General features: G+C 47.4%; 3 protein-coding genes across 17 annotated transcripts; 1 reads left to right on the forward strand and 2 right to left on the reverse strand.

The window, feature by feature from the left end:
* Positions 1–704: 704 nt before the first annotated feature.
* On the reverse strand, positions 705–7541 carry iqck (IQ motif containing K). 4 transcript variants are annotated; one of them, XM_029836092.1, is made up of 9 exons: positions 7083–7335; positions 6730–6809; positions 6548–6659; positions 6360–6457; positions 6208–6260; positions 6017–6094; positions 5808–5892; positions 2024–2135; positions 705–1045 (listed from the first exon to the last, which is right to left on the reverse strand). In XM_029836092.1, the coding sequence occupies exons 1-9, from the start codon at positions 7129–7131 to the stop codon at positions 861–863; spliced, it is 852 nt and encodes a 283-aa protein (XP_029691952.1). In that variant the 5' UTR covers positions 7132–7335; the 3' UTR covers positions 705–860. The 4 variants fall into 4 exon arrangements, with proteins under 4 accessions (XP_029691952.1, XP_029691955.1, XP_029691953.1 ...); XM_029836095.1 differs by lacking the exon at positions 2024–2135 and having other exon boundaries at positions 910–1045; positions 7083–7541; XM_029836093.1 differs by lacking the exons at positions 705–1045; positions 2024–2135 and adding an exon at positions 4180–4342 and having other exon boundaries at positions 7083–7541.
* Positions 7542–7701: 160 nt separating this feature from the next.
* sun1b (Sad1 and UNC84 domain containing 1b) lies at positions 7702–23282 on the reverse strand. 8 transcript variants are annotated; one of them, XM_011603938.2, is made up of 23 exons: positions 23147–23282; positions 21759–21854; positions 15381–15557; positions 15024–15265; positions 14709–14951; positions 14471–14605; positions 14159–14287; positions 13975–14064; positions 13261–13371; positions 13024–13143; positions 12824–12917; positions 12426–12484; positions 11879–12057; positions 11493–11768; positions 11320–11412; positions 10858–10949; positions 10629–10773; positions 10247–10549; positions 10070–10154; positions 9655–9770; positions 9412–9579; positions 9245–9337; positions 7702–9157 (listed from the first exon to the last, which is right to left on the reverse strand). In XM_011603938.2, exons 3-23 carry the CDS (start codon positions 15482–15484, stop codon positions 9041–9043), a joined length of 2994 nt encoding a protein of 997 aa, XP_011602240.2. In that variant the 5' UTR covers positions 15485–15557; positions 21759–21854; positions 23147–23282; the 3' UTR covers positions 7702–9040. The 8 variants fall into 8 exon arrangements, with proteins under 8 accessions (XP_011602240.2, XP_011602242.2, XP_011602238.2 ...); XM_011603940.2 differs by lacking the exon at positions 23147–23282 and adding an exon at positions 19387–19484 and having other exon boundaries at positions 21759–21776; XM_011603936.2 differs by lacking the exons at positions 21759–21854; positions 23147–23282 and adding exons at positions 19387–19484; positions 21092–21441.
* LOC105416444 (uncharacterized) lies at positions 22781–24855 on the forward strand. Of its 5 annotated transcripts, none has more exons than XM_011603943.2 (7): positions 22869–22931; positions 23647–23715; positions 23813–23912; positions 23996–24031; positions 24199–24345; positions 24434–24552; positions 24626–24855. In XM_011603943.2, the coding sequence occupies exons 2-7, from the start codon at positions 23710–23712 to the stop codon at positions 24749–24751; spliced, it is 534 nt and encodes a 177-aa protein (XP_011602245.2). In that variant the 5' UTR covers positions 22869–22931; positions 23647–23709; the 3' UTR covers positions 24752–24855. The 5 variants fall into 5 exon arrangements, with proteins under 5 accessions (XP_011602246.2, XP_011602245.2, XP_011602244.2 ...); XM_011603941.2 differs by lacking the exon at positions 22869–22931 and adding an exon at positions 23253–23358 and having other exon boundaries at positions 23650–23715; XM_029836096.1 differs by lacking the exon at positions 22869–22931 and adding an exon at positions 23257–23358.
* Positions 24856–25435: the final 580 nt, after the last annotated feature.

The following is a 25435-nucleotide window of genomic DNA, read 5'->3' on the forward strand; positions in this document are numbered from 1 at the left end:
ATAATCAGAATATGAAATGTTTCGAACGGAATAAAGTATGTTTCAACTGCTCGGCAGTTTCAGGCGTCCTCCCACGGGTGATCTGGTTTCCAGGCTCGTCCTGTCTCACTCTGAGGATCTGGCTGTTATCACACGTCCCCAGAGCCAGATGGACGGTTTTATCAGAGCGCCCGTGGTGGTGGGGGGTAGGGAGGGGGGAGCTGTCTGCCAGGCCTCCATATATCTGGAGGAAGGCGCATGGTCCTCCTCCCGTCTGTCAGTCGGAGGAAATCAGAAGTATCCTCACAGGTACGAGGCCTCGCCGGAGCCGCGCGCTTAATTCCTTGTTGACATTCAGGAGGAAAAAAGGCTTCAGCAGCGGAGCCGCATCAAGCCGTGTTTATCCTGAATATTCATGAAAACCCGAGTTCCAAGTCTGACACCTGTCAGACCCCGTTAGGCCGACGCCTTCTGCATCCAAATCCACCGGCCCATCGATCGCCGGCTGGTAGACGGACGATCAGGCCTCAGCTTTTCTTCTGAGACGTTTGAGAGCTGAGACATGAACGTGAAGTAAACATAAACAGGTCAGTCACCTGACGCTGGGGTAAAGGGAACGCTCCCACTGAGTGACGCTGGGGGGGGGAAGGAAATTAAACATGTGATCCTCCTCCAGCCGGCGCCGCGTCAGCACGAGGCCCCGGAGGAAATGATAAGAGGCGGCAGACTGTTGGGAGCTGTTGGTTTAATCACATTTAGAGGCAGGTGATCAAAAGGACAATTTCTTCTGAAAGCCCCGGTCTCAGATTCTGAATCAATGGTCACTATGGCGACCCGGCAACACTCCAGGAGGACCCTCGTGCACAGGCTGGTGAGCTCAGTCAGCCGTCGCTCAGATTAGCAGCCGACTGTAAGGATGGCGGCATCACGGTCAGGAACTTGGGGTTGGGCCACTCTGTGGCCTCCGGAGTCATCGGCGCGGCCGGGCTGTGGGCCGCCGTGCCCTGGGGGGTGGGGGAGAGCACTTGGATGTCGGGCTGGGGAGGATCCGTCATGACGGAGCGGGCTGGGGACAAAGAACAGTGGATTTGAACACGGGCGATGCGTTAGTGCTCAATAAACAGGCTTTTGTGGGAACCTTTTGTGACCTGTTAGCCAGAGACAATGACACAGAAGCTGCGCGTGTTTTGCTCAGAGCTAATTATAGCCGAGGGCCGGGCAGCAACGCTTCAGTGCACGTCTATCATCGACACGTGCACTTCTAAAAGTCCAAACGGCCATTTTTAGGATTCCTGCAGACTGTGGACGAGTTAATATTTCATGCAGTCACAAAGAGCATGAATGTTTTATTAAGGTTATTAGAGGCAGAGATGAGATGCTACGTAATGAAACGGTTCTCATGGGTCACATGACAGGCAAAACTCTTCTCTGGGGTAGGAACAAGGTCAAATAACCCATAATAATCAACTGTTATTGAGCGTTATTGCTGTAATTCCCTTTATTCGTGACTGTCACACGCTCCCCCACGCCAGTTTCTCCCCAGTAAATCCGCGACACCTGTCCTCTGATCCGTGACCTTTTGACCGGGCCACATCGCCCTGCGTCCGCCTTGCCTTTTATTTCCTCCCCTCGTTCGCCCGCTACCACCTCTGACTGTCTCTGGTTTCAGAAACCAGGCGGAAAGGCAGAGGAGGCGGAGCCAACTGGCTGCAGCTGCCCCACCGTTACCTCCGTCAGCGCGGGTCAGAGCCCCGCTGCCGCGTTGGCCTTTGTGCTGCGGAATGTGTCAGCGTGGAAGAACCCTGTTTGCCTGATGCCGCCATTGTTCGTCACCCCGCAAAAACGGAGCTGCTTCGGTCAGTGTTTGGTGGCTGGTTAAGGGTTTCTCACCCCCCCCGTGTGAGTGGCCCCACGTTTCCTGCTCCCATCAGTCATGTGATCAGCAGGTTAAGATGTGTTCGGGGGGGAAGGGAGGGAACGCCACCTCGGTCCAATCGCTTGAGGTGACGCACCTGTGTGTGTGTGTGTGTGTGTGTGTGTTCACCTCGGTCTTCATGTTGGGACCAGAATTGATTGACAATTTTTGTGATGTTCTTTCTCTCTCTGAGCGCTTTTTGCCACCGACGCAACTCTTGCACGGCTGGCTGTACCCTGACCTAAAACACACACACACACACACACACACAGACTTGAGTTTTCCACATATACGTGAAGCATCACTCTTATATTTCCTGTCCTTGTGAGCTGGCCTGGTCTGAATGGGGCCGTCCAGGGAGAGGGTGACAGTGGTTGTGTATGGTCAATTGTGCCGATGAGCCGCGTCCACCCAGGCGGGTAAGTGGGTCAAATTCGACTGGCAGCTGAGCGTCAGCGAGTGATTCGTGTGTTCCGTTGTGTGTTGTAGGAGGGAGGCCTGCTCGGAGGAAACCTCACTGCTGGTGCTTCGGCGTGGGCTTTACTCAGAGGAAACAGGAAAAATGGCCTCTCCTCCCGCCGCTGCAGCTCCCTCCGTACGCAGCCTTATTTCCTCTTCATTCGCCGCCACGTTGATATTTCAGCCCCCCCCTCTGCGCCCCCCCCTCCTCCCGAGTACCTGCCGGGATGGCGGCCTTGCTGAAACTGGGCCTGTTATATAAGCCTGGTGATGGATGGAGACGGGAGTGGGAGCGGCGGTGCGCTATCGTTCATTTACTGGGTGTCCCGGCAGCCCCAGTGCTGATGGGGGCAAACCATAGAAATGGAAATGAAGGGTGGGGGTCGGGGGGGGGGGGGGGGGGGGGGGGGGGGTTGGTGGGCTGTGTGTTTGCTCAGCATTGTGCCTGTGTGTTTTTCCTACTCCGCCACTCTTCATTCCGCAGAAGCTCCGTGCCTCCTGTATTCCTGCCATCCACAGCCCTAAATGACAGTTTAATATTTAATGACACCCCCGCCCCCCCCCTCCCCCGTATCCGAGACGAAGCTTTAATATGACGCACAGAGACAAAATCAAAGTCTTGGTTCCTGGAGAGCCAGCTTTCAGAGGAAGCTGACAGTTTGTGTAATCACCAGAGACAAGAAGCCTGGTTACACACACACACGCACACGCACACGCACACGCACACACACACACACACAACACACACACACACACACACACACACACACACACACACACACACACACACACACACACACACACACACACACACACACAGAGTGAGCGGCTCCACGGCGGCTTCTGGTTGGAGCTGCTTTGGAGTCGGCTCACCTACGGATCCGCCCACGTGCTCAGTTGGATCCGAACGCTTCAAGCCGTTCACGTGGCGTCCATCTTGTTCTGGGACAGCACCCCCCCCCCACACACACAGATCATCAGTAGGACAGGGATGTGAGGACAGATCAGGGCCACGGTCGGCTGCCCGTCCTGAGCGCGTGTGACATATTTTCTGCATGAGCGTCACTGCGCGTGGCCGTCACTGACCCCCGGTTCAAACCATCATCCATCACTGACCTCAGATCATTCAGCTGGAATCACAGACCTACTTCTGCTGTTGACTAAACAGCTCCCAGAACACAAGTCTGGGCGAGGTCCCGCAGCTCTATTAGTTCACGTCAAGAAGAATACACTCAGCACTCTCCGTGTCCCACTTTCAGACAGCACTGAAGCCTGCGAGACGTCTAAAAGGAGAGTGGTTTTAGTCAAAGTGTTTACTTCTTGTTTATCACAACGAGATGGTAAATGGCTTCTTCCATCAAACAAATGACCAAACAAGAAGCTGGTTTGGCTCATTCCAGAAGGTAAAACCAGGCCTGGAGTTGAAACGGAACACATGCCTCCTCGAGTTACGCGGCGGACCCTTTTCTTAAATAAGAAAGCTGCATCATCCCTGATTGTGTGGGGTCAGGCTAGCCTAAGGCACCGCTAGCTAACAATGCAGCCCTCACAGTACGGAAAAGGCATCAGTGCCTTAAGGAAAAGAATGTTGGGTAAAAACGGGAGCAGCTTACTCATATAAGCGTGTGAATGTAACCTTCAAGTGTGTGAAATGCATGAAAGAGCCCTTTACTCTGCTCTTTCTGTGGATAAAATATGATAAAGTGCCCTTTGTGGCCTACGCCGATGAGAACACGGACTCCCGCGGAGTCACAGTTCCAGTCTGTGATCGGAAAACACTCGATAAATCTGCGGAGACAAATGGCAACAAACATCGGCCACTTACCCCCGACAGAGAAGGCAGCGCCTGTTTACTGCGTCGCCGCCACATTACTCAGACTCAGCTGACCCGAGTGGGTCTGACGCGGATGCATGTGTCTCCGTTCAGCGCGTGAGCAGCGCAGCAGCCGGCGTGGATGAGTGGATTAGAGCTGGGCAAAGATGCACTGACTAAAGAAGATTATATAATATGTTTAGACACATCAGCTCTTTGTAGTTCTACATGAGTCAAACGAGACAATCACATTGTCTGGGTCATAGATGCGTGTGTGTGTGTGTGTGTGTGTTTGTGTGTGTGTCTGCTGCTGTGATGTTTTTCAGACTTAAATGTGCTTTGAAGAAACACACATTCCTGATGGAGGGATAATGCCAATCTGCAAAAATAACCTTCTTTGCAGCTTCCTTCTCTCACACACACACACACACGCACACACGCACGCGTGATGCAGTCGGCGCTGCGTCAGGGAGGTTATATAACAGCGAGGGGGGGTTGTAAGAAAGAGGGGATACTGATATAGGCTGAAATTTGCATTACATGAACTGGATTAGGATAATTCAGTGGTGTGTTCGGGTTTCGGTGGGATATGGTGCGTTCCGGTGAGAGTTTAGGAGGAAACAGGCCACCGTGACACCATGATGAACTCTGCCATTCCATCAGTGCTGCTGTCCTCCTCTGCTGCCCGCTGAGCTCTTCGCTGCGCTTCTCCTCAGCCAAGGGAAGAGCCGCCCTGACACGCTACAACGCCTCAGTGCTCCTACCCAAAATAACTCCACCCTGTCTCTCCTGAATAAGTCATGATCTTTGGAGAGAAAAGCCTCAACTTCAGTCTCCAGTTTGCCCGTCTTTCCCAACGACTACATCTTTCCTGTTTCTTCTCCATCACCCCCCCTGGCATTGCACCAAACATGACCTGAGGTCCGTAAGTCCCCCAGCGCCGCAGTGTTATCAGCAGTCCTGCTGAATCTCCTTTAGTTTGGGGCTGCAGTCTCCTCATGTGCAATAATTCTTAGAGCTGAACTAATTAAGACAGGGTGGTGCTGCCCCCTGCTGGCGAGACGCCCCAAAGTCCCTTCAACGCTTGAGCGCACACGTACACCACATTCACGCTGGAAGGTAATTGAAACAGAATGGGTTCGTGCATGAAGAGCCATCTTTCATGTCCCCCACTGTGTGGGCTGTGAAGAGGACGGAGAACGCGGTAAAAAACAAAACATCCACCCCAGTCCTCATGTTTCCGCTGCGGTCTATTTTTATCGCTGCACACAGGGCTTCAAAACTCAGCGCCCACACAGGAGCAAATTAAATCCCAGCATCACCGATGACATAATCAAACTGCTGAATGAAATCAAAGTCCCCGTGGACCCGAGGCTTTTCAGCAGAACGGGATTACGCAACCAGATCACGCTGCAGGCCAGTGCGCGCACTGGAGGGCGTCCATTGTCTCAGAACAGAGCCGCACACAAAGGCTGGCTGGAGCCGCTGCGGGCTGACTTCACACTTTATACTTCGGTGTAATGTTTTCAAAGGGGCCCCGAGATTTATACTAAATAAAGGAAAATTGAGTGTGCACCAATGTGAGTTCCACTGGCTGCTAGAACCAGATCAGGTCTGATATTTGCACTAAAATAAATGTACCTTGTAGCCCCTCCAGAAGGCCTGGATGAGCAGAGCGGCCTGATCCTCACTTAGCTGCAAAAACAGGGGCAAGGGGGGTCTGGGACTGGAGATACAGGGACAGGGAAGTGGGAGAAAGGCCAAAGGTGAGAGGGAAAAGAGAGCAATTGGGGTGAAAAGTTGGGTTTTGGGGATAACATCCCCCGTGTGAGTGGCTCGAGGTCACTTACTGACTGCTGATCCAGGCCTTCACAAAGGGGATGTCATCAAAGCGCACTTGGGTCTGGTCTGGTCTCCGAGGGTTGTGACTGTGGAAACACGGTGGCAAAAATGTTCACTGCAGAGATTTAAAATGTAGGTGAGGAGCTAATGAGATAAATGGAAGTTATGTAGACATTATAGAAGTGTGTTGGACTCTTACTTATAGAGCCACTCAGTGAGGAAGTCACATGGGTTAAATTTTGTGATTTTACGCTGCGGCAAAGATGATAAACAACAGTGTTTTATAATGACATCGGATTAGTGGAACAATATTGGACAATTGCCTATTGTTTCAGGTCTAAAAGTCCTGACCTCAAAGCAGTCATGATTCTGGGCATCCTCCAGCAAAGCCTCAAGTCCAGGCACCAACACCGGATACACATTTGTCTCCAAATAATGGGAGATGGGACCTGACATGAGCACACGGTACCCAATGAATTTATGTTAGCGCAGATGTTATATTTAACGCCATCCCTGTGGAGCAAGGCTCTTTATCTTACGGCTAGGTACTTGTGGAAATGAGATTTTATCCATGGGAGGATGTCTTTTTCCTGACGCTGATGGAGGAGAAGGGGTCCAAAGAAGTAGATCTCTCAGGGGATCTTCAAATCCCTACAGAAACATTTCTCAGGTGAGATGATGCAAACACAGACGAGGTTGGGCGAGTAAACGACAGTCTTACTAGTGTTGTGGCTAGTCCAGATGTTACTGGAAAATGTGACCGACTTGACCCCTCAACGCCTGGAGGACCGGTCTCACACCCTGCAGACCACATTATACACAAGTACTCTATATCTGTGCTGAGTAGAGTAGTAAAATCCTGCTGTACTTCCTATAGTTGCAGACTGGTTGAAGTTAATTGATACCAGTCCGATAGAGCGTTGCTATAAAATCAAAGCTTCTTTGACCTTTGAAAGATCATCATTCAGTACCTTTTTGATCCTTTGATCTTGTTAAATCTTATTTGATGAGGGCCATCTCCAGACATATTGGAAGAATTTAGTTTCACAACGGATTAAACCAGTATTATCTTACCTTGTTCAGCGGGCGACTTATTGATTTTAGTTATGTTAGCTGTTTGCATTTTTTAAAATATAAATCAAAGGTTATTTTGTGACTAAATTTAACAGATTTAAATAAATGAATCAGCTTTACTAATTTGTCGTCTGCTTTGTTCTGCGGGAAGTGTTTGTGGCGGTTGCTAGGGGATCGTTAGTTACCAAGGAAGCGGTCATGAGTCAAACTTCCGGAACGAAAAAGAGCAGTGTAATATATGAAAAATGGTTCGAAAATGTTGAAATGAATGTGAACGTTTGTAATTTATTTATGTTTTTACTATTAATCGGGAATTATTTTCGGTAAACGACAGCTCCTTTGGTTCCCATTTTATCCACTAGGTGGCAAACGATCATCAGCGTCAACAGGATGTTCTATAAATGTTAAAATATCCGTTATATAGGTTGATTTACATTTCTAGCCAAATGTGACTGCTTAAATATATACATCTCAGACCTATAGGATTTTAAACTTGTTTTCAGTCTTTAAGTTCCCTACCGTAACAGTTGTTCTGGTCCTTGAGTTGAAAAAGGTTAACTGTAAAACAAGTGACATCCTACTCTTCAAATATCATCATCTTACATTTTGTTATCCAGAGTTCAAAATTAAAGTCTTTATTGGAATATATTCCAAAGCAGTTAAGTCATTTTATGACTGAACAAAAATAGCCATTTATCTTAAAAAATGTCCCGAGATGGTTTCAAAATGCACTGAACAGCGTTTGACAAAATATACATTGCAATAAATCATATTTTGCAGTTACTAACTGACCTGCTAATAAATAAAATTCTCAAATTATATTACAAATGACACTTTTCGTGTATTTGTGACCAAAACGGATGAGTCACACCCCCATATCTCCTTTAAAACAAACTGAAGACGTGCCACTAAATATTTGTTACAGTGCATCTTGTCACAATACCCCCCAAAAAACAAAAAAAATGGTGATAATACGACAATGATACCTAACAGTGATTTTCTTTATAAAGCAACACTGACAAAAGCAATATAAAGGACCAACTATAAACAAATATACAGGATACATTCCTCCAGAGGTTCAGAATAGAGGGAGCTCATGTGGAGAGGACGTTTACAACCAACATTATGAGGTCCTGAAAGACTCAGCAGAAAATTAGCTCATTTGCAGTTGTACTGATAATTAATGTCTATTGCAAAAGCTGTGTATTGTTATATATTTGATCTCCAGGCACAGAATTCAGACCATCAGAAGCACAATTTCATGCAGTTCGGGGATGCATTTAACAGGAAAAGTGTACGTTTGAGCTTTAACTTATACACTTATACGTGAAGAGCCGCCTATACTCTGAACACAATGACCTTCAGTTATATATATTGTTAAAGGTCGAATTTTGTCAAAGCAAACCCTTAAAAAATGTAACATGTTCAGCACAACGGGAAAAAAAGCAGGTATGGCTATGAGAAAGAATGATTCATGTCCCGCATGACGCTCCAGAATCCTGACGCCTGTGGACAGTCATGGAGGCAAAGATGCAGTGGCTTTTCTCCTGAAAATAATCCTCTTAAAAGAACATAAACAGTGGATAAAAGAATAAATCAGGGTGTGCTGACACATGGAGAAATGGTAGATTTGGATCTTTAAAAAGTCTTTTCAATCCATCCATCCATTACTGGCTGAATTAGTCAGTGCAAGATTCCTTCAATCATATATGGAGACGGGGGTGCAGCATCGTTAGCAGTCCTATTCCTCTCATGGGATGACAACACCCACCGTCCACGTGCAGACGTTCCTGTTTTCACTCTGAGCGCATTCCGTATCAATCTAGCTTCTGACTCCTTCATATCTTTCATTAAAAAACATCCACAAACTTTCTGGGCTGTCCAGTCTGCATCGGGTACGAGGTTGGTGGGAGCTATGTACAGAAAGGATGCGATGTGGTTTTATGTCAGCGGTCGGTTCACTGAAGCTGGGGGTCTCCGTGCACTCTGAAACGGTACAGGCAGGTGTAATCTGGATGCCCCCAGTTAGAAAGAACCCGCACCTCAATGACCTGGAACGATTTATCGTTCTGCTCCTGAAAAAAAAGGAAAACAATCAAACCATGTTGCTGCAATTAAACTGTCCCTTATAAAAACCAGGTTTGAAAAGCTTCTTCAGTTACCATAACCGGAAACATTTGCAGCGCCTCCCCGTCGTCCTGGTAGGTGTACTGGCCCAGCAGCTTCCCTTCTTCCTGGTACTCGTCATCCAGACCCTGTACGACACATTGACCATCAGTGCTCGGCTGCTCAACGTTAAATAATCAGCCGTGAGGTTTCAGATCCTTACAAAGACAGTGAAGTCACGCGGGGCACTGGTGATATTTCCAGTTGGAGAGAGGGTCTTGGGGATGTGCTCCAGGCAGAAGGATGTTGGAACAATCTTCAGGGACAAGCGAATCACCAGATAACCCTGGGAGCCTTTAAATGCCCAACAGTTACCTGGATACACATCAGGCTGGAGAGGAAGGTATTTACTGAATATGAGACCCAGCTTAACTATGAGGGTGGTTTCTATAATGGCGACGCTCACCTGGATAACAACACGTGGAGACTGTGAAAAGTACCACAGTGGAAGGCCAAAAAGACTCATGAGGGCCGTCTTGGTCTCGTATGTCTCAGAGCAGCGAGTGCTGAGGATGCTGCCCCCTGCAGGTTTACAGGAGAAGTCAATCTTACACCCATCTGTCACCGGGGGAATGAGCCAGACGGAACTGTGTTGTGCTCAAAGATGGGCAGGCAGAGCGCCTCAACCGGTTCATGTCAGTTTAGAGGAAACTTTATTTTTAATGCTAACAGAAACATCTCCACGTAGGGCGACAGACTGTAACACACATGAAACAGCCCGATTTTCTCCCGTTGACACCTCAAGCCAGACTAATACCAAGGTCTGCTGTACATAACAGATGGACATTAGATTAGAGAAGAAACACTGCTGTGATTCTTACCTCCAGACTCCAGGGCATAGTCCACCAGGCCTGTCCTGTCCTGAGAGTAGAGCCGCAAAGCGTTCTGGACCATAATCTTCACGTGCTGGGGGACACACCAAAACACACAAGATGAAGCATTCCGGAGTCTTAGATAAAGGGTTTATTCAGAGCTAATGATGCCAGTAACATCTTCACCTCTTCTGTCAGCCCTTCAGCAGCAGCCGTGTGCTGGACAGCCCCACTGACAGTGTGAAAAATGGTCTTGGCCTGGGATTCGGCTGCACCGAGGGTTGTGGCGCGATTCTGCTCGAGCTGCAGGGACACGTTTCTCAAGATGGCCATCTCCAGCGAGGCCAGCGAGGCCTGCAGGTCAGGTGTGCTGACATAGCGCTGCGACAGCCAGTGGAGCAGAGACTCAGGAAGCTCTCCTGTCCCGCTGCTGCCAAAGAAGAGGGTCTGTAACTCCTTCCGTACCTGAGCTGAGACCTGGGCTGATATCTGGGGGAGAATAAGATGCACACATGTCATCATTGTCTTACATTTGCCGTAAACTTGGAACTTGTTACTCGTTACTTGCCGTCTGTGCAAGTGTGTCCAGCTGTGCGCACTTGCCCCTGCATCCCACAACGCCCTGCAGGTCCTGCCTGACCTTAATCAGCTCTGCCTCAAGTCTCTGTACCTCCACCAGCAAAGCATCATGGTCTTCTTGCTTCACAGCCAGACTGAGGGAAAGAGAGACATGTGAGCAGTCAAACCCTGGGCTTTAAATAAAGCTCAACTAAATCAGGGTTACTTCCAGGTTGTACCTGAGAGGAAGAGTCTCTGCTGCTGAAGACGCTGCCTCTTTTATGCTTTCCTGTTTCTCCTGCTCAGACAGTTTCTGCCTCTGCTGCACCTCCTGTCAAACACACAAATTAGGCATGGAAAAGTGACAGGCGATTAAAACAAACGCTTAGGGCCGATTCCTGTAGTACCAACAAAAACAACCAGAATCCATTCAGACAATAGAAGTACTATTAAAGCCAATGACGTTTAAAGACTACAAGATATCAGTCAAATCTCATCAGATCACACAAAGGAGTCTCATAAAGATAGCAGGACCACGAACAGAACACACTCTCGATGTACACAAATATATGGAAATAAACTATTTTCTGGCACCCTCAAGAGCACTTATTTAATAATAGCATTATCAACTCTATCAAAGATTTACAGCATCTGCAGTTGGTTTGTTCCTCAGGAGGGGGCAGTGAACCAGCTCTACACACCTGAGTTCTGGCAGCCAGAGTGCTGAGCAGAAGCTCTATCGCAGCTAACCGTGTGGCCTGACCCTGTTGCAGTCTTTCCTGCTGCTCTTCACTCTGCAGAGCACAGAAGAGCGGAGAATTACAGTGAATGTGAAGCATGTGAAGCGGGCCATCTCTAACCCTTGGATCCTTACCTGAACTCTTCGTGTCTGTTCCTGCTCCAGCTCTCCGTGCAGGACGCCAACTCTCTGGTCCAGCAGTGAGGACACCCATAGGCCCAGACTCTCCCTGTCCGTCTGAGTGTGGAGCTGCTCCTTCAAGGTGTTGTAGAGCCCCAAAATGTTGCCATGACGCTCGTCCTGTTTATGATCTCTCTGCTGAAGTTGCTCCCACAGCAGAGCCAGCTGGCGCTCTACACGTTCCAGCCGCTCCAAGTCCGCACCCGTGAGAGCCACAGGGGGGAGAACGGACTGAGGAAGAAAATGCTTAAATAATCATGCGTAAAAATACAGTCTTCATGTACAAATCAAAATTATTCATTTAGAAACACTGTAATTGCAGTTGTATCTGTGCCTCTTACAGGTATTTGTGATGCTGGGGTTGCTGGGGTCTGCCCAATCGGGGTCTCTGGTGTCGAAACAGATGTGGGCACCAGGTTATACCAGAGTGTGAGAGGAGAAACTGGGCGCCATTCAGTCAGATTGATGGCTGGAAGGTAAGCAAGGAGGGCAGCAGAGGACGGACCCCAAAACCACAAAGCTGTACAGAGAACAAAAGTAGAAACAAGTTCATACATACAAAACAGGTCAATGTGTGACCAGGTAAATGTTTAAAAAAGCCCAAAAACCCATAGCTGACAAAGGAGAGCCTTACCGTTTCATTTGTATCGTAAATTCATTTATTCATAAGATTCAATTACAAACCATATAGGGAAAATATAATCACAAAGGATCGGGGCATACTTAAATATACTTGGTTAAAAGGGAGACTTTGGCCTAAATCTGCAGCATACATGCAAGTCAGGACATCTCCCGTCCCCACTGAGACTCAACCTCCTCTGCATGTGCTCACTGAAATGGGTCACAGCTGGCACAAAAATATAACGCTGCACGTTGGCATAAACTCACCCAGCAGGAGCAAAAGGGGCAAAAGCAACAGCAGAAGCCTCCAGAGTCTGGGAAGGCACCTGAAAACAGGTGAACAGCAACAAATGAACAACATGTGCTTTAGAAAGTGTCTTGGATTCAAGAGCTGGAGACCAGGCTCATCTGAGACATATTTGTCCACATGGGGGCAGCAACTACTTCCATTTTACCGTTTAATGCTTTAAAAGACTATTTCAGTTAACTTAAGAATAGAGGGTTAGCTCGGCTCAAATAAATTTATATCAAACTTGTAACATGAGACCATCGGTCCAGATCCATTACAGATATGTGACTTCTTTATCTTTGGTAACTAAACAGAAACTGAATCCAGAGGAAGCGTTATTATTTGCATGGACAAATAATATAACATGCTCTCTTACTGTGTGAGAAAGAAGACATTGAAAACAGACATGAGAGACACCAGCTGGTACCATCCTGTTGCCAGAAACCACAGGAGTCTCCTCACTGCCTTCACTGTAGACATTTAATGACCATGAAATACATACGGAAAGTGAGCATGAGTGCCATCAAACATGTGCAAGACGGTGATGATGCACTCCTAAGATAAACCTGTACCAACCTGGAGCTGTCAGAAACATCCAGAGCAGTGAAAGCAGGCTCTGGAAAGCTGTCACAGCCCCACAGCCCAACACTTTTCCTGATCTCACCACACAGTGACCCGGCCGGAGGAGGCAATGGCCTAAAAGATAGGATGAAACAGGATATATTTATCAATGGCCCCACTCATCTCTACCGATTATGGGCTGTGCTGTCTGTCTACAGGCTGTTCCCTAAGTGAAATAAGGAGCTGGTTAACCTGCGTAAGCTAGGACGCTCCACAGTGCCCCTGCCAGGTGATGAAGCCTGGAGGACTGTGAGTGGAGGCTGCTGTGTGTCTCTGCATGCTGCTTCCCTTTACAGTCGTCGCCTGCGCGTGCATGTGATGGAGAGCAGACAAACCAAAGACAAAAGAAGCACAAAAGCAAATTGTGTGTAAATGAATAGTAATAGGCATAATAACCAAAAAAGAAAACTCAGCAAATAAACAAAAGGGCTAAAAATGAAATAATAAATGAATAAGCAAAGCTAAATAAAGCCCAAACAGGTCTCCAGATAACAGCAAAATAGTTCCTTAATAGGGTTCATTTGTGGTCAAATGAAATGCATATAAACTGTTAGTGCTGCATAATAATTCTTAGGTCCTGTTTTTAATACAGCAGACTGTTGTGCACGATCTTCTCTGTGCACTTAAGCTGTTTGTATAAGCAAAACCTCCACTTAATTTGGATAGAGTGTGTAATTTATACACATTTAAATTTATAGTGAGTTGGATGACAAAATCTCAAAGAAGCCAATTGAGTCAGTCAGTAAGTTTAGGGCGGTTTAGAGGTCAAGTAACATGTCGCAACAGTCTGCACAGCAGTGAATGTGGTTCACACGCCCTCTGATCACAGGTCACGCCCATAATTGAGCCTGTCACTCATGGCTGACGGTGTATGCAAATCATGTGGTTTGCTCGACAGTTTCTTACACAGAGAGCCGTTGAGTTTAAGATGGGCTGCGTCTTCTGTCATCAGGCCCTTCACATTGATGCTTCCACAGAAACTTGAGTGAGATGCCACTATCATGACAAAACCACATAGCATCAGAATGACTGGTAGGAGCAGATCAGTTTACTATTAAAAGCAGTCAAAGTTACAAACAGAAGCCAGTACCTCGTTCTTCGTAGTCACCGCTCCTGTCACCCATAAACCAGTGCAGAGTGCTCTCCTTAAACCGATGCAGCTGGACCAAGCTGGAGGACATCGCTTGTCTCATTGAGGTTGTAAATGCGGCCAGAACACCTGCGGACAAATCAGCCCCAATAATACAATCAGTTAGTCCAAAAACATGGCTGAGACACAGCTGGAGAAACAAAACAGGGGATATGGAAAGATGAGAGCGAGGAGATGTAGAAGAAGGAACTGACCCTCTTGTTATCCCTTCCTGTGAATCAGAGCATGACTCAGCACACTGACATAGTTTACCTTTCCCAGTCGAGGCCCGGGCCTGTGAACCGAGCCAGACCACACTGCTGAAGATGACGGTGAGCAGAGACACGAACGGAGCCAGGCTCTGTTTGCTGTAGCGGACACATGTGTTGCATATGGACCTCAGGACACCTGACAGAGACACAATCACACTCTTATAGTGACAAGTGCTTATGTTTTATACGCATCTGTGTGAATAAAGTTAACATATAGAAGAGCAGCTGCAGGTCCTCACCGGTCTTTTTCCTCTGACTTCGGTCTCTGGAGTATATACTCGTGAAAGGCGACGATGACGATGAGGACAGAATGTCGGAGGAAGCTCGTCCCAGCTGAGGTGACGACGCGACGAAGGAATCAATCTTCTGAGAGTGAAAAGAGCAGTCTTTGCAGATGTATCCGTTGGCGATGGAGGAGTGGGATTTTGATGTGCCGGTGTCACCGTTGACACCTGATCTGTGGTCGGAGCAGATTCTCCTCCCTGAGACAGAGCAGCACGGCCGGTTAATCCGGTTAATTGAACCTGGGTTATACCATGTTCTTCACAACTCACCCGAGTGTCCGTCCACACAACTGAAGGTGTTTGTTGTGGTGACCGTTCGCTGTCTCAGGCGGGACTGTTCCAGACCGGTGAGCAGAGCGGCATCTGTCACAGCGCTGCTCTCTTCAACGATGCCGCTGCTGACTGGGGTGTTGACTGCAGAGAAGGAGAGGGTTTTCCTTGGTGTGGCAGCCTGGCTCAGAGACAAAGACAGGCCGCCAGAACTGGACTGCTGTTTTTTACTGCGCAGCGTCCTGAGAGCAGGTAGAAAAGACAAGGAGGGAGTTAAACTGCAGGCAGAGGAGAAATAACAGGCATGCTGAGCACTGTGGGGAGGAGAGAGGGTCACACACGTGTTGTTGCTCTTACCTCGTCTCTCTCCTGGTGGTGCTCTGACCCAGGGAGAAGTCAGCTACATTCTCACTGGCGTAATGACCTGCACCGGTCTGTAGGCGCAGGCTTCGCCGTGACATTCTGGGCGACTCGTACACAGCAGCGATCTGGTGCTCCTGCTCAAACTCCAAGGCAGCTGTAGAGTAGCTGGAACTGAAACCAAGACAGAGGGTCAGTAAAGTGGGGGGAAATCCAGGGAAATGACTATGCTTTTTAAATAAAAGTGATTGCATAACATTTAATCCTCGAACAGAAATGTTATATACAGTATACTATAAAATTAAATCAACAACGAAATATTTAAAGAGCTGATGTTCACCAGCAGGAAGCCCAACAGGAAGTGACTCACTCACATGGGAGACAAAAGATTATGTATCTGGAAAACTGGACAAATAAGCACTAGAAAACACCCCAAAGCAATCAAATATAAGGAATATAAAGAAAAAGGTCCACTGAGATAAAAATCAAATAGAGATCTATGTGCAAAAGCACTAGAAAGTTGTAAAAATTAGGGTCATATATGTAAAGTTATATAGGAACACATTCACCCACGCTAACATGCTAACAGAGTGCATTCCCTCGTCCACATTAGGTGAAGACAAAATAAACTTCACAGACATGCAGATAAAGGTGAATGAAAAGGAAGGACAAGATCAGCTTCCTGTTTAGCACTTGACAAGGGCGGCCCCTCCCAGTGTAAACAAGAGCGGTGCGGTTTCAGTCAGTGTTCCTAAGGGCAACGGCCAGACCCATCAACGCTACACTGAGCACAATCTGCCATCCGGCCCTGATGTGTGTACGTGCACGTGTGCATGTGTGTAAGACTGGCTGGCCCTCGCGCTAAACTCCGAGGATTACGCTCCAACGCAGAGCCAATTACGTTCTTTCGTCACCGCTCTGCCTGGACTGGCTTTGCTCTGAACACAGGACCGGAGCGACAGTGAAGCCGACTTCTGCTACCCTCCGTCCAGGAAAATGAATACTGGACCAATCTGGAGCCTCCCGTCAGTGGGTATCAGGACTGATCGGAATGCTGCCTCTCCCGGGCGGCTCCCTCGGCCCACATCGGCGATAAAAATAGAGAAAGTGAAAAAGAAAGAGATGAAGAGACAGGGGCTGGGAGAGAGAGAGAGAGAGAGAGAAGGCGCTTCCATCCTGACATTCAGCTTCCCGGAATCTCTCCTTACATAACAGCAGAGCTTTGAAAGTCTTCCCACTCTCTGTGGGTACATCTGACAATGCCTGCACCACAAACCAGGACAACACGTCCGACACGTCGGTGAAGCACAGTTCATTTGTTGTCTCCTTCATTTTACAGAGCAACATGACTGACAATGTTGTGGTGGAATTCTGCACATGCTGCCCAGTTTGCATGGGGGGCCTGTCACCATTGAGGGACTTGACACCCACCCACCCGTCTTCTGCCTGCTTTGCATGATGAGAACAATGGCCATACATGAGATCCAAAGAGGATACGGGCAGAAAAACGCAATGCTATTATTTTTAATGACAATAGGCTGTATTAAAAAACAACTGTAGATGTTTGCCAGGACTGCCGCTTCACTCTCCCCCTGGAATCTTTTCACAGGACCACAGCGTTTGGCGTTCACTCTGAAGTCATTCAGACAAAACATCAGATGTAAAATCCTGGAAAACATGTGGGACTTATCTGCTACTGTGTTTTCAGCTCTAACATTTACATTACAGACATTCTTTTCCTATCTGGTTACACATAAACAGATAGGAGCAGTAAAAATTGCCCTGGTTGCACAGGGTACAGGGAGCAAAGACGGCGTGGATTTCAACGTCCGATGTGTCCACAGCTGGGTCTCAGACAGACCTGTGTCCAGGATTAGTGCAGTTGTCCCACCTTTTCCTCCTCCAAACAGCCCTTTCTGAACCCTCTCACCTGCTGTCACACACTCAGAAACTGTCCCAAGTGGACAGAAGATGTAATGCACAACAGGAGCCCTGTTACACACACCGACGTGCATCTGGGTTACAATAACACCACACATGCAGATCAGCCCTCTGCTGATGTACAGAACCAACAGCTGCAGCAGAACAACTGGCAGCCGCGCTCTCCTGGAACACTGCGGTGTCACGTCCCACGTGCTCCTGCTGGAGGATCTGCTCTCTCCACTCCACCATTAAATACATTTCATTAACTTGACACAAAGCTAATTGCAAATGTCCTGACTGTAATCAGTGCAGCGTTCTTTCTTAAACTAGAACCCTGTGCTGTCGCCCAGCCCCACTGACCCACTTCTACAACCATCAAATATGCATGCGGCTACGCGAGTCAACACAACTGCAACAGCTCAACGTTCAGAGTACAACAAATCTGCACAAACCCCCTGAAATATCACAACTCAACAATGATGTACGACTCGTTTCCGTGGCGGTTTAGTCCTAATTCATGCTCGTAAACCAAAGCGTATGTGTTAAAGTGTATTAAAGCGACTGAGCACACGACTAGAATATGTTTGTACTGCAGTGTTGGAACATAAAGCCACATTCAAAATATTGAAGCTTTATTTCTGAGACATTAAAGCTGCCAAAAGCATTTTAGAAACATGAGGACTGGACGCACACTGGCGATATCGTAGTGAATTCCAGCTGGGTGGTCTGTGCTCCCGGACCTCTCTGGTATGTGTGAGGCAGAAGCAGAACAAGACTGACCTCTTCTCTGCTTTTATTCCTGGACTATTCAGCGCCACAGAAGCTGCCACTGCTCCTTTGAGTTCTGACAACAGATGGGCCAACGGTTTTCTGTCACCCGACCCTCGCCTGTCTGCACGCTGCAGGCGACACACACCTCTGCAGAGATCAGCCGTCTAGCAGACGATTTATTTAAAACAATATTTACTGAGCAACAGTTTAGTTTTTTCGCAGAAATATAAGCTGGGAGAATACATGTGCCTTAGGGTAGCTTTCACAGAGTCGAGTTTCTCAGGAGAGCCAAGACTCATTAACCACTTAGTGTAACACACTCACTCACACACACACACGCTAATAAAAACCACCTAGCTGGTCAAGAATCATAAACTCTTAGTGTAATCCTTGGATCAAGGCTGGGTTGAGGGTCATTAATAGCTTCTAAGCTAGCAGGGAACACAATTAGCCTGTTTGAGCCTTTCGGTCTACTTGTCAGAATCAAAGAAGCCTTTCGACTTATGTTACCTCTGTTAAGAAGAAGGATAAAGAAAGAAAAAAACATGAACTGAAATCTTTAGTGGGACAATACGAAAACCACACAGAACTGGATACCTCCACTACAGCTAACACAAAAGGACTGGTGTTGGCTAGCTGCTAGCCTGCTATACATGAAGTTGTAGCTTCTTCCAATTATCATCAAGACTGTAGAACAGGTGTTGATGATGTGTGTTTGTTCATTTACAGCTTGTCAAAGCAGGAGTGTCGCCGGGTAAGACAAACATTCTTGCCCGAGCTTCTTTAGTCTGCCCCACCTTCTGTGATGAGCAGCTCAGCACAACGATGCATGAATAAAGAGCGAACTGGGAGGGGTTGGCAGTACAGGAAAGATTACTGCGTTTCACCAACCACAGCTCAGGCTTTGCGAGCCACAAAACTACATAAACACGCGCACGGGCTGAATCATGGAGATGAGTCACTGAAGCCACAGGATTGACAGAATAACCGACTCCAAAACCTCAAAGATTAAAGCCAACGTAATAAAAAGTAACCTTGAACAAAGTAGTGTGGGACGATTCTGCAAAGTAGTAATCTCCAGAAATAACAAATATGAAGAGTAAAAAGACGCTTCGGAGAGGAAAGCCACCACGAGGACACACAATTCAAGCGCTGAGACTGAAGAAAATAAGAGCGGCAGGTTTGTCAGGGACGCGTTCAGCTTTCAGTTTTGTTCCGTGTTAATTCTCTGAGCTGTGAGACGGCGACAGGCAGCAGATTACTCAAATGTCCTCGGACAGACCGGGGCTGCACAGCGGAGGGGTCTCACCTGAGAGAATAGGTATATCCGGTGTTCTCTGGAGCACACTGTGGGGGTGTGTATGTGTGCAGCTGCGAAAAATCCATGGTCATTCTTCTTTGTTTAGACTGCAACAGTCAGGACGCAAAGGACAGCAACTTTTAGCTCAGACGGACATGTTGGACGAGGACAAACAAGCACAGAAACCCTCCACCCGCGCTCACGGCGGGGGCACAAAACCACATTGCTCAGCCTGCCGCTTCGGTTCTGCTGTGAGCTCAAGTTGGAATTTACAGGCAAAAGTCGAACTGCGACCGCGACGACGACAAAACTCTGCCGAGACTCGCTGTCCCTTCCCCGAGTCGAGCTCCCTGACTCTCTGCTGCGCTCCGCCACACACGGGCAGGCCCCTAACGAGCTGCTGGACGTGCCCTTTACCAACAACACAACACAGCCACTGTCAGCGGACGGAGCTGGCCGACCTCTTCCTGCATGTTGGCTCTGTCGGGAGGCTCCGGACGCCGCTGGAGACGGGACGGACGGCGGAGAGGGCAGGAAACCGCAGGCGGGGAGGACGGCGGTCTTCTCCCGCTGAAGGAAAGCAGACGGTGTCGGTGGAGACTAGTGCTGTAAGCGCCACGGTATTACGAAACAAGCACCACAGTGAGGGGTGGGGCCGAGCTCCAGGCCATGGGCGGGAAACAACTGGTGTGGGAGCACTGGTTCCCAGAGCGGACGCTTCAGTTTGTAAACAGGCAAATGTGCTCGCCGCGATACTGCCAGAATCTGTACAAAGCAAAGCTAGTTTGGAAGCTAAGGAAGGTCAGTTTAGAGCCAGGAACCAAGCGTGAAACAACTGCTTCAGAGCGGCCAGATAAGCAGGACAACTAAGATTCATCTCCTGGATTAAAGGAGAAGTCAAGCCCGTGCAGCAGAGAAGACAGATGACCTTCCCTTAGAACTGCGGACCATATAATCGCCCTCAAATCTGAGGCCAAGTCATTCAAACTCGCCGGGATTCCATTTGAAATGTCCGACTCAGCACCAGGACAGTCCCAAGACCACGCTGGTGTTCCTCCTCAGGAATATCAAAGGCATTCCTGCCTTGAGCTCACACCTAAGCAGACAGGTTCAACAATTAGAGATCATGCAGTCCCCCCCCCCCCCAGTCTGAGCAGCAACAACTGACACATTTGGTCCTGGCTGGGCCCTTCACGCACCCGGGCTGCCCCCCCAGCTCTGCCCGGACCGGTGTAATAATAACTGCTGATAAGGTCCAGGCAGATGACATAGAACCCCCGAAACAGTCTCGCGTTGCTCCGTGCCAAATTTAGACGGCGTGCGTTTAGAAAAGCACCGGATTGTCACCGGACAACCCCCCGACGGAGGATCCACGCACGCGTTTTACATCGATCCAAAACATTCCGCGCACTGCTGGGGTTGATGATCATAATTCAGGCATATGAACGCGGAAATGTGTCGCATCACCCAGGAATATAAGGTCAGGGTCTGGAAGTAAAGGAGCCCAGCAAGGACAAATCTCAACCACAGAAACCCATTCGCGCATTCACAGCAGAACACCCGCAGCCTGGTTTTAATGTATGGGAAATGATTGAGTCATTTAACATATACACTTGCCCGCGCGCTCACAGTCCGTGTATGTTATTATTAGGATAATCCAAGCTGGGGGGGGGAAATCTGCGCCAACTTCCGCCAGCGGCCCGACGCACAAAACCTTAATGGTCCATCGCTGCGGACCGGATGATCATCGACACCACGCTCGGATCGGGAAAAATGAACCACAAAAGTTTGCACGCAGGTTCCGACTGTTCCGCTGGAGCACAACAAGCAGCTTTCCAAAATGGCTTCCCGACCGTAACAAAGCCAGAAGGATCGCAGGCGAGTTGATCCTCCCACTGCCGGGCTGATCCTCCCACCGCCGGGATCTATTGTCGGCCGGGCCGCGCACTTCAAATCTATTGGAGGAGAGCGGCACTGGTGCAGGGAGCTGGAGGCCAGGGTCCAACACTGGAGCCCCGGGTCCAGAACTGCCACTAAAGCAGCATTTTAGTTTAGATTCTAGTAATTAGAGGCCAGGACAGCGGAGAGACCGAAACTATTGATGTAAACGTCCCTTTTTTTGGTGCATACCTGGTGGATCTTTCCAGATGTACAAGCAGGTACTTGTTTACTGTGTGTCCAACAGTAATGAAGAGTGTGCATCTGACAAACTGCCCGATAGATGCACAAGGTTTTGTTTTTTTCTAAATTAACGCAAAGTCATGTTACCACATAGTTTTCTTCTGCATTTAGAAATGTTTGCAGTCAGTGTCACACAACCGCCAAGCGCCAAATATTCTGGGAAAATGTGTAAAATAGTTGTACCCAAGTCTGACACCAACCATCAACAAACGGGTCCGGGGCGCCCCCTGCTGGTGGACGGCCTGTAGGCGGCTCAGAGGGCTCCAGAGGCGACTCCACAACTGCAAGATGCCCTTCTTAAAAACGTAAACACATCCGATCAGCATAGATGAGAGCTTAGAGAATCCAAACAGTGCCTGTATTACCAGGGGCCCAAAGACAACAACTAAATGGTGTAAAAGGCTGTTTGGCCTGGTCCTTTATTGCCCCCAGACAAGTGAAGCAAGCGAAGCCAAGAGGTCAACTGGAGTTTTAGTTGTTGAGCGTATTAAAAGTGCAACGCAAGGATTTGTCAGAGATGAAAACAAAAGGCGGCAGTTATACATCAACTAGAGATGATGAGCAGGCAAATATTAACAGCAGCATCAACTGCTGCAGGAGCACAGGCGTCAAAGTATGAAGGAAGCAGCTGAACAATCAATGAGCCAGAGACAAACCAGCGGAACCACTCGTGAACAGGAAAGACAGATTCAGTTGGTAGCTGAGAGCATCTCAGAAAGCCCCAAAAAAACCCAACTCGCCATGAAACGGGGGTTGAGACCGCATCAAGTGTCAAACACAATGGCAACAGTGTCTTTGCCTGGAAATAAAGCTCGCTGTTCATAATCGCTCACATGCCCTCTAATTCTGAAGCATTTCAACAAACACTTCGTGCGGAGCGTAGTTACTGACTTGGCCCTGCTTTACTTCTGGAGGTCACTCACCTGAGCTGGTTGGCTGAGCTTAAAAAGCAGTTTAATGAATGCAAGAGCTAAAACTCACAAGGGAGTAGTTGTAACAACATGACCTGTAAAAACGTTAACCCACCAGTTTAATCGTTAATCACAGAACTCGTACGTTTTGTGCAACATAAGTGGCTTAACACTTAATGTTGTGATGGGGGGGACAAACACACAATACTTTACTATTGCTTTAATATAAATATGCCACGTTGCTTTTCATTGAGAACCGTATTGCAGCTCTTTGTGGTGGGTTTGTGAACAGGAAATGCTGTCATCACCTTCACTGTGGCACTTTTTGCCGCAGAGTTAAATAAAGACGGAAGAAGAAGAAGAAAAAGAAGAAGAAGAAGACATTAGCATAGCAGCTACAGCTACTGTTCTGGTCACAAACACAAGCCAAACTCTGTATCCCCGCTTCTACCGGCCTCTGAAGTAAGTTTATGCCTTTTCTTAAGATGTAAACAAAACAAAAACAAGCATCAAAAAAGGAAGGACGAGTTGGATGAACATTAAAGGACATATCTTCATCTTAGCATCAGGTCGCCAATAAACCGTAAAAGAGAGATGACGCCTAGCTTGGTTTGACAGCTGAGGGCAACGCCAGTGAAATAAACGTGATCCTAAACGCAGGAGTTCATACTACTCACATGGTGGCTTTATCTGCTGAGTAACGCCGGGGAAACGCCGCAGATTTTCTTTCTTTCTGTTGTCTTGACGCTTCCAAATAAGTTGTACATCTACAGGACCAGACGGGGGGGGAGAAGGAGCTCGCTCTAACGTTCGGCTTTCCCGCACGCGGTCATATTTTCCGTTTGAGACGCCGTCGATGACGTCACACGCACGCGTTGAGCCCTCCAAGGTAAAAATGTCCAGAGCGTGTTAAACAGCGACACCCGGCGGCCACCGAAGAGTACAGCAACGTTAATTCGTTACAAGATATGTAAAATATCAATTAGGTTAGCCTGCAGATTGGTATAATCATACAACCCCTTTCATTGGCCAACAAATGATTTTTTTTTTTAAAATAGTCAAATATTGCAATCACTGGCCTAGGTATTCACCCCCTTCCCCCTTTTGATCCCCCGTGGTTAAAAACTGCACCTTGCAGCAAATCTTGTAATATTGTTATTTACTGCTAAAACTCCAGCAGTTATTCAGCTCTCGCAACGGAAGACAAAACCTGACAAACTGGTCGCCTGTCATTTGTGGAATGAAGGTGATGTGATCCCCTTGTCCTTGTTTGTCATGTGACCACTTTATGTGAAAGACAAGCCTTTTTTTTAAACTTTATTGCTCTTTGCCTCTTTGTCTAGGGTGTTTTCCCTGTTTGCTCTACCTACCGACCCACTATGAAAATCATATTATTTGTAATCTATGCGGGCTTTGTTCTTCCTGTGCATTCCGATGAACGCCGTAAGTAAACAAAGCAATACTCTTCATATCTATTTGTGCTTCACCAAACCCTGAGTTGGTCTGAGTGTTTCCTTTTGTAACAGATGCCTATTGTGAGAGTTGTCTGGCAACAGCTAAAGGTATGAGAAAAACTTTGCAGCTCATTGTAGAGCACGGATCAGCAGTTTAAAACCCCTGAGGGGTTTGAATGGGGAATTTTTCAACCACTTTGCTTTATATTTAGAAACATTCTGATTTTCTTAAAGGCGCCAATACTAAATAAACATATATGCAACCTGCTGTCTAGCGATTGAGAAAGAAATGAAGGACGTCCCTGCTGAAGAGAGACAGAGAGTCGTTGAGAAGCTCATCAGTGGGGATGTGTGTGAGAATCTGCTGACCTACAAACAGGTGCCTGAAGACAAAATAAAGTCCTCCTGCATGGATTTATTAGGTAAGAGCAAAATAACAATAGTGGTCTGCCTAAATACAATATATTATTTTACCCCGTAACTAATAATCTGCATTAAATATCTATCCAGGCTCTCATTATGAGCAGATCCACTCAGCTTTGTTGAGTCAAGAGCTGAAACGTCTGGATATAGTCCTGTGTTATGAGCAGTCCACAGCTTGTGTGGGGGTGAAACACCTGTCCTTCGAGGTAAACTTGGAGCATTTGATCAAATGTATAAGGCTTGATGTTGATCTGACATGATCTTTATCTTTCATCACAGGACGCCAGGAAAAGAACTTTTGCAGAAAGTGACATTGAAGCTCTTCTTCAAGACAACAAGGAAAATGTGCGCTTTGCTCAGCCAGTACATGCAGAGTTGCCTGATCACCCTAAAGAAGAATTATGATTAAAACACCACTTTGCTTCTTAAACACTGGCTCTCTGGAGAGGGTTATCGTGACACTTCTTTTTTAAATATCAGAAAATAAAATAAAACAACAACAAAAACAACCTTTGTAATATGTTGAGCATAACCTCTGTGTGATCACAAAATATGAAATAAGAGCATTTGTTATAGAGCCCACTAACTATTGGTATTATTGAAATAGTCAGCATCGTTTAGTGAGATTTCATATGACCAAATCAATTGATGAAAGGATTATTGTCCATGCTCCCCTTTCAAATCAAAAAGAAAATACTACAATTTGTATAAATCATGGTGAGTAAACACAACTCCTAAAAGGTACAACACATGATGACCTAATTAAAATGTAATAACTGGAATGCAAAAGTTAAGTCAAGGTAATATGAAATGAGCAGTTTTAGACATGCATGTCTTTAATAAACAAGGCAATAGGACAGGAAATCTATAACAAAGAGTCAAGCATGGCGTTGGACAAATATAGCGTTCCATTTAGCTCTTGTCTTACCCCTTGTCACTGCTTCCTACATGACGTTTTCACAAAAAAAATGTTCGTCAGAATTAAACCATAACCTGTAACATATATCGATAAATATATTTATTGTGTATAATATTAAGAATAATGTACTCAAACCTCAGGACAAGTTGATGTAAGGAGGTCGCTCACTG

This window comes from Takifugu rubripes, chromosome 5, assembly GCF_901000725.2.
Source record: "Takifugu rubripes chromosome 5, fTakRub1.2, whole genome shotgun sequence".
NCBI lineage: Eukaryota > Metazoa > Chordata > Actinopteri > Tetraodontiformes > Tetraodontidae > Takifugu > Takifugu rubripes.

Coding starts and splice junctions, on each gene's coding strand:
- iqck (XM_029836092.1), bottom strand. CDS start 7,131: ATGCAAACAGCTAACATAACTAAAATCAATAAGTCGCCCGCTGAACAA. Junction 6,458..6,547: donor ATTTCCACAAGTACCTAGCC/GTAAGATAAAGA, acceptor TGCTCATGTCAG/GTCCCATCTCCCATTATTTG. Junction 6,261..6,359: donor AGAATCATGACTGCTTTGAG/GTCAGGACTTTT, acceptor TCTTTGCCGCAG/CGTAAAATCACAAAATTTAA.
- sun1b (XM_011603932.2), bottom strand. Junction 14,065..14,158: donor CGGTGACTACGAAGAACGAG/GTACTGGCTTCT, acceptor TTGTCATGATAG/TGGCATCTCACTCAAGTTTC. Junction 12,058..12,425: donor GCCCCTTTTGCTCCTGCTGG/GTGAGTTTATGC, acceptor TTCTCTGTACAG/CTTTGTGGTTTTGGGGTCCG.
- LOC105416444 (XM_029836096.1), top strand. CDS start 23,326: ATGACGTCACACGCACGCGTTGAGCCCTCCAAG. Junction 23,716..23,812: donor CTGTCATTTGTGGAATGAAG/GTGATGTGATCC, acceptor CTCTTTGTCTAG/GGTGTTTTCCCTGTTTGCTC. Junction 24,346..24,433: donor CTCCTGCATGGATTTATTAG/GTAAGAGCAAAA, acceptor ATATCTATCCAG/GCTCTCATTATGAGCAGATC.